Source organism: Balaenoptera physalus (genome assembly GCF_965194825.1).
Source record: "Balaenoptera physalus genome assembly, chromosome: 1".
Classification (NCBI taxonomy): Eukaryota; Metazoa; Chordata; class Mammalia; order Artiodactyla; family Balaenopteridae; genus Balaenoptera; species Balaenoptera physalus.
This window is the reverse complement of record NC_138882.1, coordinates 78,725,312-78,738,447: the sequence shown is the minus strand read 5'-3', so window position 1 is coordinate 78,738,447 and position 13,136 is coordinate 78,725,312. Positions and strand designations below refer to the sequence as shown.

Sequence of the window (13,136 nt, the reverse complement as noted above, 5' to 3'; positions counted from 1 at the left end):
AAGAGTGGTTGTATTTGTGGAAGAGGGTGGAGGTAAGGAAAGGAGGGAACATGTGGTAGACACACAGGTGTTTTCACTTAACAATAACTCATTGAGATGTACGTTTATAATTTTGCACACTTTTCTGCACACATATCATGAAGACAGTGGCCCAGCTATCTCCGGAGGGATTTCTATAGAACTGGTTTCCTCCAGTGGTGCTGCAGCCCTGAGTTCTCTGAGTCCTGACCTCTCTCCTGTGGACAGATACTTCACTCTTCACACTTTGTCTGAGGGGGAGTACAATCAGGAAAAGATGGACAAAAATAAATCCAGCCTTTTTAGAACTTGTCTGGATCCCAGCCAGAGCAGTTGCGATCAGTGACTCCTTCCTGAGAAGTGAAAATTTCAACACAACCTATGGGAACAGCCTGCAGCCTTCAGAGCTGATCTGTGAGATGCTGCCCCTGCCCCTTTTTTTTTGTCCAGCACGTCTCACCCCAGACCTTGTGGCCCCTGGGCATTTATAGCCTCTGGTGTGTCCTTTGTAGTTTCTTCAGAATGCATAGCCAAAACCTGAATTTAGGGTCCAAAATGAACTTTAGGGCCCAAGTCCACACTTATGGGCAGTGATTTGAAGGTCCCTGGTCCCCAAACCATCTGACCCAAAAATTATCCCAATCTTCCTCTAAGATGCCTGAAAACAATTCATTTACTCACTCAACTAACATGTTTGGAGCACTTACTGTGTTGGGCACTTCGTTGGGCACTAATCACAGCTGTAATTATATACTGATGGACATAAATGGTGTAGGCTCTGTGAACAAAGGGGCCGTGTACTTAATCACTACTGAATCCTAAATATCTTGTCCAGCACCTGGTGCAGAGCTACTCAAAACATATCCAGGGAAGGAATGGGAATAGAGAGGGAGATGCTATTGTGAAAACAGACTACTTCACATTACGATGTAATCATGTGATTAAATGTCTTGAATACATGTTCCTTTAAGTTAAAAATGTTGAAGACTCCCTAAGATCCTGGTTATGATAATGAGAAACCCTCAGAAAAGGGTCACACATTAAAACTTTATCATCTTATCTCAAGATTCTCTAACTCACTTTCTCTTCAATTAATTAAAGTCAACAAAGGATTACTGAATAGTCTCTCTTCTTTACTCTGACTACAAAACTAAGTGAAATATATGCCCTGCCTCCAAAGAGCTGAATAACATGAGCATTCATTTTGGAGGACTTGTTATAACTCAACATTTCTCTAAACACTTTATACACTATATCTCATCTAATCCTCATACATCCCCCAGGAAGAGGACACCACTGTTAACTTCATGCTATGAATGAAAAATTGAGAAACAAGAAGTTAGTTAACTTCCTCAAGGCCACAGAGGTAGCTAGTATTTACATGCTTTAAAATCTAAAACAGTTTTCCCAATGAAGCTTTCTGGTAGGCAGATAAACTCACTTTATTCCATGGATTATTTAAAGTACTCATGCATTCAATAAATACATATTGAGGGTCTACTTGTGCCAGATACTGTTCTAGATGCTGAAGATACAGCAGTGAACAAAACAAACAAAAGCCCTGGCCTCAAGGATCTTACATTCTAATGAGGTAAAGAAGAGCCTAGGAGATAGAAAATAAGACAAATAAGTAAACGTATAGTATGTAAAATGGAGACGAGCACTACAGAGAAAAATAAACGAAGAGGGAGATAAGAAGTTACAGGATGAAGGGGTTGACATTTTTAGTGGGAAAGATATCACTGCAGAAGTAGTATTTGAGCAGAATGAGGAAGCAAGCCTCATGGCAAATGAGGGGAAAGCAGCATTCTAAGTGGAGAAAACAGTGCAAAGCCCCCAAGTGGAACATGCATGAGGACCAGCAGGCCAGCGTGGCTGAAATGCAGTGAGAAGACCAGAGAGGAAGGGGCAGTGGTTAGGGAGGTCAGATCACGTGGGCCATTGCAAAATGTATGGCTTTTATTCTACGTGAAGTAAGAAGCCTTTGGAAGACTTTTGCAATGCTCAAGAGTGATATGAGCCTCTTACACATATGTGGTGCATATTACATTCTTCAGTAAACCAAGTCTTAGAAAAAATGTTTCACTGTCATTGTACCACCTGATGGGATGCACTGAAAAAGACATGCCATCACTTTCGTGGTATTCCTGCCAAAAGTGCATGACCTAAGTCTTATGACAAAACATTAGACAAACTCAGATTGTGGAACCCTCTAGAAAACAAGTGACTTGTATTCCACAAATGTCAAAGTCATAAAAGACAAAGAAAGGAATAATTATAGATTGGAGATGACAAAAAAGACATAACAACTGAATGCAATACATGATCTTGATTGGATTCTGGATGGGGAAAAAAGATGTTGTATAGCACATTTTGGAGACAGTTGGTAATATTTAAATATGGACTGTATGTTTGATTGTATCTATGTTAAATTTACTAAATTTGATACCTGTGCTGATATGATATGATATGATATGGGAACATCCTTGTCCTTAGAAGATGTGTGCTAAAATAGTTAAGAGTAAAGGGGCATGATGTCTGAAACTTACTCTTGAATATTCCACAAAAATAATTATTATTATACAGCTATACACACATACCTATATTTGGAGAGAAAGAGAAATAAGGCAAATGTGATAAAATGTTAACAACTGGTGAATCTAGGTGAAGGAAATACAAAAATTCTTTGTGCTATTCTTGCAGCTTCCCTGAAACTTCAAAATTATTTTCAATTAAGAAGTCTAAAAATTGAACTAAATAAACAGAGCAGTTTCAGTCAGCTTACATCAGGCCGGCCCCACAGACACACGGCATAGCAAGAAGAGAGAGAAGTTCCCTAAGACCAAAGTCCATCCTTCCCTGCGCTCAAACAATCACTCGCCAGGCTCCCCCCTACATCCTACCGGTGAGTCTTGTCATAGCCACACCCAAAGAGAGCACCACAGCCCTGGGAATGAGGATGGAGGGAGCACCATCCTCCTGCCACTTGGGCTCATGATCTGAGTCAGCCTCAACCTTCTGTCCCTCCCACCCCCAAAGCCAGGCATCAAAGCATGTGGGTCCTATCTCAGCTTTCAAGGCTACTTAGCCCAGGTTCCAACCTAGCTCTCTTACCTAGGATCCTGCGTCTTTGGGTCCCCCCAGCCCACACGCATGAGCCCCAGTCTCCAGACTTCTCTCTCTGCTCCCTGTTCCTTATTACACCCTGCCTTACTCCGCCTGTACTCGTTACAAAAGCCGGAGCCTAGAATGTGTCTTCTTGAAAGATACCAGAGTGCTCAGGGGCTCAGTGATTGAACTGAGTACCCAGGGATGGCTTCTAACAGGCCTTGCACAAATACTTCCTTGTGCCTCTGTTTCTTCCCTTTGCACAAAAGTGTGCCCTCCTCTCACTGCACGCTGTGCTCATGATGCCCCTCAAAGAGTCGCTGATCTAAAATGCAGGCTCCAAGTCTCAGAGCATCCTAGACAGGGTTGGAAAAAGAGGGGGAGCCTGCTTCCCACACACACAAACATTAGTTGGCTTGGGGCCCAGCTGACAGTTATCAGTTTGCTATGGAGCCTCCTTATACTGTCTCCTTCTCTTCCCTTCCCCGCACCCTGCCCCCAGACAACGTTTCCCTTATAATTCTCAGGCTCCCATGGCCTCTGGGCTGCTGGAAGAGCTGAGGGATGAGGGACCAGGCCATGCTGGTAAAGCCTCTGTTCTGGCCTTGGCGTCACACTTCCCCTCTCCCCTCCCCCTTGCCAGGGCTCAGCTTTCCTGCCTCAGAGAATAATCTGTCAGTCTCTGAGCTCCAGTACCCCTACTTCCTTGGAGAAACCCATGAAGCTCATGGCCACTTCTCCTCTCTGCTGATAATCCCACCAAATTAGAGGATATTTCCTTTGTCTTTCTTACAGCCAGCAGGGAGGATACTTTCTCCCCACTAGACAGAAAGGAAAACTGAAGCCAGTGGAAAAGACTCACCTTGCCTGAGGTGGCCTGGATTGCTTGGCCAGAGGCACTTCTCAAGGACCTCCCAACCCACTGCCAGCCTCTGCTCTCTGACCCAGCCTGTCCAGAGCTGCGGGGAACTGCTCAGTCACAGTTCCAGGTCACGATGGAAGCAGCACCACCCAGAGGCTCTGGATGCTGATCTCCCTGAAGGCCATGGCCCCTCGTCCATGCCAACCCCACCCCTGCCAGGCTGAGCCTCCTTACCTTGGCCCCGATGTCCCTTGATGAGCAGGAGGAGTGTGAGGGTAAGCACTTGCCCCAACATCCCCACAAGACAGAGGGGTCAGGCCGGGTCCTCTCCCACCAGATGCTCTGCCCTGCACAGGCTCAGCAGCCACCCATCAGCAGGAGGGTGACGGGGAGCAGAACTGCCTCGCTCCAGCCACAGTTTCCTCAACTTGAAGCTGTTCTCATTAGCTGAACGCTAACAAGGCCGTTGAGGAAGCCCCAGTCCCTGGACCTGGTCTGATAGGTCCCGCAAGCTAAACTTGCAAAGTCTGCCTCAAGTGGGCGGGTGCTCAGAGTTCACAGTGACTCACAAAACCAGCTTCAAAATCTTGTCCCAAGCTCTGCCCCAGCCCAGCTGCTTTGTTTAAAGGACAGATGTCCAAGAAATTTTCCAATTCTCTGCATCCTACTGGCAATATGGAGAAACCTACATGGGGACCAAACAGCCATCATCAGAGCCTGTCCCATCCCAACAGACATGGTGAAGGTGGAGGGGAGAGGGTTTGGGAAGGATGTGGACTGAGAAGTGGAACCCTAGATAAGTGGGTGAAATGTTGAAGAAGACAAGTAGGGGGCACTGGAAAAATCTAACAGGCCTGGGGAATCTCTGCAAGTTGATACCAAAGTTTAAGCATATGCAAATTAAATTTTTTTTCTCAAGAATGTGTTTTTGCCCTAGTTTCCTATCTGTACTTCTAAATTCCCTCCCTTCTTTTTCTACTTTCCTTTAATAGTCCTTTATTCCTTCTCTCAGCTTCTCTCACCCAGACAGGATATAGACGCATGTTTGCTTCCCCCTAGCACGCACTTTGATTCCACCCTCCAGAAAGGCCAGGTAGCAGCTGATCCTCTTCACCCCACCAGGGAGAGGTGAAGGCAGCCCACCTTCCCCAGAATGCAATTGCTTTGAGACCACACCCCAGCGTTCTATGCCTTTCTCTTTCTTCTCCTTTCTCCTTAGCAGAAAATACTTTCAGTTCACTTCAGGTCAGTCTTTCTTCTCCTTTTCCATCTTTTGATCCATTTCCAGTCACCCTGTCTGAAGCTGGGCTGAGGGGAGGCAGACTGAAAGCCTTGCCTGCCAAAAAAGGCAGCAGTGATATTCCGGATGGAGTACTGGATTTGGAGTCAAAGATGTAGACCTGAGTTCCAGTTCGGCAACACACAACCTGTATGATCCTGACCAAATTACTTTCTGAGCCTGTGGGTTCAACAATACTTGGCTCCCATCCCTCACAAGGTAGTTTCAGAATCAAATTAAAAACTGAACCTGAGAGGATGCGTGTAAAAAACTCTGGACAACGGTAAGGTTTTGTTTGTTTTCTTAAACGTAGACCCACACAGATTTTTCCAGCTAATCTAATGGTTATCAGCTCTTCTCTCATTTTTCTCCTCCCAAGGGGCAGCCCTCAGCCCTGGGAAATTTCCTCAGAGTTGATCTGGCCATGCCCTTGACCTTAAGAAATGGTGCTCAAGGCATGATAAAATAAGGAAGAGTAAATTTCCTCCCGTTAAAGATGGAGGACAAGGTCCATCTGTTCAAAGCAACTAATGGACAACATGAATTAGGAATGTGGTTCACCGCTCCTGACCCCAGCACCAGCTCCATCCTCTTCCCACCAGTCACATGGCTGACCTACCATCCCCTGGAAACTGAACTGGAAGTAGATGTACCACTTTGTGTCTTGTGGTCCTGACCATACTCTACCCCATGATAACTGCTACTTGTTCTCCACACTGCCCTGCCTGACCTTGAGCTCTTCTACATGAAGTCTTTTCTCTCCTTAGTTTAGTGTTTCCAGAGCCTGGCCCAGTGCCTGGCTCTTAATAGTTGGTCATAGATTGTTGAGTGCTGAAGGAATGAATGAGTTCCCTAGAGAAAGCATTTCCCTTCCCTCTGAGATACACTGGTAAACTAAGTCACCATGGTCCCTGCCTTCATGGAGTTTATATCTTGCCCTGCAGGATCCTTGTACAAAGAGCCCTTCTGTGTAATCCGGCCACTTTAGCATGAAGACCCAAGATGCTACAAAGTCCACATAAACTCAGAAACTCCTGTATTCTCATTTCCCATGCATATTTCCCAGGTATTTGTAAGTCTTGGACATTTAATGGTCAGTGACCATCCAAGAATTAGTTTCATCAACCCCCACCCTCTCATCCTTCTTTTTCTCAAATCACACTTTCACCATGTTTCAAGGAGTCAAGGTCATTCTAGTATATCCCAGCTACAACACTGACGAGTCCCCAAATCCACCCACTTCTTCTTTTTTTTTTTTTTTTGGATGACCACAACAAAAGCAACAATGATTGCAATTACCAAACACGAAACACACTCATACTATGTCATAATATTGACATTCAGTCCAGTAATCCTCCACTGTAACAGCTCCTTTACTTTGCAGTGAAAATTGATTTGTATACTTTTTATCTCTGAGTCCTTGTGGGATTTTTTTTTATTCAAATAGAAAGTCACAAAAATTATAATCATCCTCATCAGTTCACTCAGTCCCATGTAATTAATTTTTTTTTCATCTTGATCTTTTGTTAGCACTTTTATGAATTCATCAGTTTTCCATTAGAGTTCTGAAAATGCTTATTCATTCAGTTCAGCAGTATAGTCAGTTACCAGAAACCTGTACTTGTCAGAGTCTTTTCCATGGATTCCTTGAAGATGAAACCCTTTTATAGGAACATTTTTGCAAAAGCATCAGAGTACACCCAGAACTGTCTGTCAATGACAAAAGACTTTAAAATGACCACGGTTAAAGATTTGATGAAAGTTCATAATAATGCAATTGACAAGGAAATTTAGTTATTTCTGAGATATACATTTTAAAGTAATACTAGAATTATGACTTATAACATTATACCAGAACATATAAGATTTTTAGAAATTTCATGTAATGTCTGAAACAATCCACCCACTTCTGAGACAAATTTTAAATTTGGGGTCCCTAAGACCACCTTCAATTTTGATAATTTACTAGAAGGCAATTTAATAGTAATCATTAACATGTTAAATACATATGCCCTTTCACCTAGCAATACCCCCTTTGAATTTACCCACAGAAATACTCTGACTAATACTTTCACAAATGCCCAAAGATAAGCAAGATTCTTCCTTATAGCATTGTTAAGTAAAAAATCGGAAATAACCTAAAGTTAATCAGTGGGGAACAGTTTTAAAAATATGGTGTATTCATTCTATACTACAGTATATTAAGAAGGCTTTTAAAAGAGTAAAATAAATGTCCACATACTCACATGAAAAGAACCTTAAGACATTCACAAAACCATCTGCATAATATAGTTCTGTTTAGGTGGACAAACTAATGTGTGTGTATTTATGTTCTCTGAATGGTTGTAAATGCAAAGAAACATGCCTGGGGAAAAATATTCATGATGGGGGCTTCCCTGATGGCGCAGTTGTTAAGAATCTGCCTGCCAATGCAGGGGACATGGGTTCGAGCCCTGGTCCGGGAAGATCCCACATGCCGCGGAGTAACTAAGCCCGTGCGCCACAACTACTGAGCCCGGGTGCCACAACTACTGAAGCCCACGCACCTAGAGCCCGTGCTCCACAACAAGAGAAGGCACCACAATGAGAAGCCCGTGCACAGCAACGAAGAGTAATCCCCGCTCGCTACAACTAAAGAAAGCCTGCACGCAGCAACAAAGACCCAGCACAGCCAAAAAAAAAAAAAAAAAAAATTATATATATATATATATATATATATATATATATATATATATATATTCATGATGGCAACCTTTAGATAAAGAAGTAGAATTTTGAGTAGAGGTAAGTGAGTGACTTTTACTTTTTATTCCACATATACTTCCTGTCCAGAACTTTTTACAATAACTATATTACACGTGCGATGATTTAAAGTATCAGTTCTCCGAGTTCCCAGGTTTTCAACTACATAACATAAGATCAACGTATTAGTGAGGCTTTCCAGAGAAACAGAACCAATAGGAGATATATAGACATAGATAGAGAGATAGAGATGGAAATGGAGATGGAGATAAAGAGATTTATTATAGAGACCTGGCTCATGAAATTATGGAGGCTGGCAAGCCCAAAATCTGCAGAGCCAATGTCTCAGTTTGAAGGTCATCAGGCAGGAGAATTTTCTCTTACTTGAGGGAGAGTAAACCTTTTTTTTTTTCGTCACTAAATAGGTTCTGCAGTATTACATGACCTGTGGCTCGTTGAATCCACGGATGCAGAACCGCCTGTATGGCGGGCCAATTATAAAGTTATACTCAAATTTTAGACTTTGGTAGGGGCGGTATCAGCACCCCTAACCTTCACATTGTTCATTTTTCAAGCGTCAACTTTGTAGTATAAATCAGAATCTGATTTAGCATCAAATTTTATACTTAAATTGTTACATTTGACACATTAATATATCAGAGTGTTTTGCAAAAATGGAAAAGAAAACATAATGACTCTAGATGCCCTGCCACCTAGTTTGTGAATTACACCTACTTTGTGAATTATAAATTTAGAAGGTCAAAATTGAGGTTTGAATGATAAGGTAATTTGTGCAAGTCAATGTTCCCTTTAATTTTTTAAGTTGTGGTACACTGGCACCTCTGAAAACAAGAGCATGTGATCAAAGTTTCATACTGCAGTTAGAAGCTTAAAACCAAGTTATCTTGTTTTTTTAATTATATGAACATTCACAATAAACCATAAATGAAATTTTCTTGACATGGCAAACTCTATTCTGGAGGATTTTCTTTTCTCCACATTGTTGTTTGTCTGTCATGTATAATCCATATCAGTGCTGACAGGTTTCCTGATTCCATGTGCAGTTACATCTACTACACAGGTTACACATGCCCACATACCCACATATTAGACCACAAAAAATGAAGAGCCTAGATCGTATTTCCCGTCCCCCAAGAGTTCCCCCTTTTTCTCCCCCCATCCAACCTTCCTATATAACTTTCATGTGAAGTTCTCTCAGTCTTTCTGGCAGACTCTGTTCTAACTGCCTCTGCTGGTGTTCCTTAGCACATCTGTGTGCTTTCTTCTTCTGAGGATAGAGACTTGGGGATCACATGCTTTGACCTCCCCTTGCTCCACTCTCTTATCTGATACTGCTTTTCTGCCCTCCATCCCAGCCAGGGCAATCCAGCACAAGCACAAGTGTTAGACACACCATTAAATGTCAAAAAGTACATCAGCCTCATTCCAACTGAGGTTTTTAAAGCATCATTTCAGATTTAGAAGTCCTTGGCAGAGACTTCTGTTGCCTTGTGTTTTAATTCTAGTAATTCTTCTCAGACTATATCAAAGGATAACTTTTGGGTCTTGGACCCCAGAAATTTTATTCCTATTCACTTCCTCAAGTCTGAAAAATAGCATTTTATCTTTCATATCCAGCCCCTTTATCTTTTCTAAATGCATTGGTTCCTCCTGCCCTGTTCTTTTTGTTCTTTTGTTTTGTTTTGTTTAAAAAAAAAAAAAAAAAACCATCTCAGCTTTATTGAGGTATAATTTACATTCACCCATTTTATGTGCACAATTTAATGACTTTTAGTAAATTTATGGAGTTTTGCAGTTTCATTACCACAGATTGGTTTTAGAACATTTTCATCACCCCCAAAAGATTTCTCAGGCCCATTTGCAGTCCATTGGCTATTCCTTTTTATTCTCTTTTCTAGGCTCTTTGTTATTTTTGTTGTTGTTCTTTTTTTTTTAAACATCTTTATTGGAGTATAATTGCTTTACAATGTTGTGTTAGTTTCTGCTGTACAACAAAGCGATCAGCTATATGTATATATATATCCCCATATGCCCTCCCTCTTGAGCCTCCCTCCCACCCTCCCTATCCCACCCCTCTAGGTCGTCACAAAGCGTCGAGTTGTTCTCCTTGTGTTATGCAGAATCTTCCCACTAGCCATCCATTTTATATTTGGTAGTGTATATATGTCAGTGCTACTCTCTCACTTCATCCCAACCTCCCCTTCCCCCTCCGTGCCCTCAAATCTGTTCCCTACATCTGTGTCTTTATTCCTGCCCTGTCACTAGGTTCATCAGTACCACTTTTTAATTCCACTTATATGCGTTAGCATATGCTATTTGTTTTTCTCTTTCTGACTTACTTCACTCTGACAGATTCTAGGTCCATCCACCTCATTACAAATAACTCAGTTTCATTCCTTTTTATGGCTGAGTAATATTCCATTGTATATATGTGCCACATCTTCTTTATCCATTCATCTGTTGATGGACATTTAGGTTTCTTCCATGTCCTCGCTATTGTAAATAGTGCTGCAATGAACCTTATGGTACATGTATATTTTTGAATTATGGTTTTCTCAGGGAATATACCCAGGAGTGGGATTGCTGGGTCATATGGTAGTTCTATTTTTAGCTTTTTAAAGAACCTCCATACTGTTCTCCATAGTGGCTGTATCAATTTACATTCCCACCAACAGTGCAGGAGGGTTCCCTCTTCTCCACACCCACTCCAGCATTTCTTGTCTGTAGACTTTTTGATGAGGGCCATTCTGACTGGTGTGACGTGATACCTCATTGTGGTTTTGATTTGCATTTCTCTAATGATTAGTAATGTTGAGGATCTTTTCATGTATTTGTTGGTCATCTGTTTGTCTTCTTTAGAGAAATGTCTATTTAGGTCCTCTGCCCATTTTTGGATTGGGCTGGGGGTTTTTTTGTGATATTCAGCTGCATGAGCTGCTTGTATATTTTGGAGATTAATCCTTTGTCAGTTGCTTCATTTGCAAATATTTTCTCCCATTCTGAGGGTTGCCTTTTCATCATGTTTATGGTTTCCTTTGCTGTGCAAAAGCTTTGAAGTTTCATTAGGTCCCATTTGTTTATTTTTGGTTTTATTTCCATTACTCTAGGAGGTGGGTCAAAAAAGATCTTGCTGTGATTTATGTCATAGAGTGTTCTTCCTATGTTTTCCTCTAAGAGTTTTACTCTAAGAGAGTAAAGTAAGTGTCCAGTCTTACATTTAGGTCTCTAATCCATTTTGAGTTTATTTTTGTGTATGGTGTTAGGGAGTGTTCTAATTTCATTCTTTTAGATGTAGCTGTCCAGTTTTCCCAGCACCACTTATTGAAGAGACTGTCTTTTCTCCATTGTATATCCTTGCCTCCTTTGTGATAGATTAGTTGACCATAAGTGCATGAGTTTATCTCTGGGCTTTCTATCCTGTTCCATTGATCTATATTTCTGTTTTTGTGCCAGTACCATATTGCCTTGATTACTGTAGATTTGTAGTATAGTCTGAAGTCAGGGAGCCTTATTCCTCCAGCTCCATTTTTCTTTCTTAAGATTGCTTTGGCTATTCGGGGTCTTTAGTGTTTCCATACAAATTGTAAAATTTCTTATTCTAGTTCTGTGAAAAATACCATTGGTAATTTGATAAGGAGTGAATTGAATCTGTAGATTGCTTTGGGTAGTATAGTCATTTTCACAATATTGACTCTTCCAATCCAGGAGCATGATATATACCTCCATCTGTTTATGTTATCTTTGATTTCCTTCATCAGTGTTTTAGTTTTCTAAGTACAGGTCTTTTGCCTCCTTAGGTAGATTTATTCCTAGGTATTTTATTCTTATTGTTGAGAATGGCAAATGGGATTGTTTCCTTAATTTCTCTTTCTGATCTTTCATTGTTAGTGTATAGGAATGCAAGAGATTTCTGTGCATTAATTTTGTATCCTGCAACCTTACCAAATTCATTGATTAGTTCTGGTAGTTTTCTGGTTTCATTTGTTTCTAGAATCCTAGCATCTTTAAGATTTTCTATGTATAGTATTATGTCATCAGCAAATGGTGACAGTTTTACTTCTTCTTTTCCAATTTGTATTCTTTTTTTTCTTTTTATTCTCTGATTGCTGTGGCTAGGACTTCCAATACTATGTTGAATAACAGTGGCGAGAGTGGACATCCTTGTCTTGTTGTGATCTTAGAGGAAATGCTTTCAGTTTTTCACCATTGAGAATGATGTTTGCTGTGGGTTTGTCATATATGTCTATTATTATGTTGAGGTCGGTTCCCTCTATGCTTATTTTCTGGAGAGTTTTTATCATAAATGGGTGCTGAATTTTGTCAAAAGCTTTTTCTGCACCTATTGAGATGATCATATGGTTTTTATTATTCAATTTGTTAATATGGTGTATCACATTGATTGTTTTGCGTATACTGAAGAATCCTTGCATCCCTGGGATAAATCCCACTTGATCATAGTGTATGATCCTTTTAATGCGTTGTTGGATTCTGTTTGCTAGTATTTTGTTGAGGATTTTTGCGTCTATGTTCATCAGGGATATTGGTCTATAATTTTCTTTTTTTGTAGTATCTTTTTCTGGTTTTGCTATCAGGGTGATGGTAGTCTCATAGAGTGAGTTTGGGAGTGTTCCTCCCTCCACAGTTCTTTGGAAGAGTTTGAGAAGGATAGGTATTAACTTTTCTCTAAATGTTTGATAGAATTCACCTGTGAAACCATCTGGAACTGGACTTTTGTTTGTTGGAAGGTTTTTAATTACAGTTTCAATTTCATTACCTGCGATTGGTCTGTTTATATTTTCTAATTCTTCCTGGTTCAATCTTGGAAAGTTGTACTTTTCCAAGAATTTGTCCATTTCTTCCAGGTTGTCCAATTTATTGGCATACAGTTGCTTATAGTAGTCTCTTATGATCTTTTGTATTTCTGCGGTTTCTGTTGTAACTTCTCCTTTTTCATTTCTAATTTTATTGATTTGAGTCCTCTCCCTCTTTTTCTTGATGAGTCTGGCTAAAGGTTTATCAATTTTGTTTATCTTCTCAAAGAATGAACTTTTAGATTTATTGATCTTTGCTCTTGTTTTCTTTGTTTCTATGTCATTTATCTCTGCT

The 13,136-nt window shown here is 40.7% G+C and overlaps 1 protein-coding gene and 1 long non-coding RNA gene across 2 annotated transcripts in view; one reads left to right on the top strand and one right to left on the bottom strand.

Annotated features, from left to right (window-relative positions):
* The window catches only part of CD244 (CD244 molecule), a 31,940-nt gene extending 26,227 nt beyond the window's left edge, over positions 1-5,713 (bottom strand). The window contains exon 1 of the mRNA XM_082466833.1: positions 4,223-5,713. Coding sequence (XP_082322959.1) covers positions 4,223-4,283 — 61 coding nt within the window. The 5' untranslated portion in view covers positions 4,284-5,713. The remainder of the gene's footprint in view (positions 1-4,222) is intronic.
* The window catches only part of LOC309639868, a 423,467-nt gene that overhangs the window by 379,645 nt on the left and 30,686 nt on the right, over positions 1-13,136 (top strand). The window lies entirely within an intron of this gene.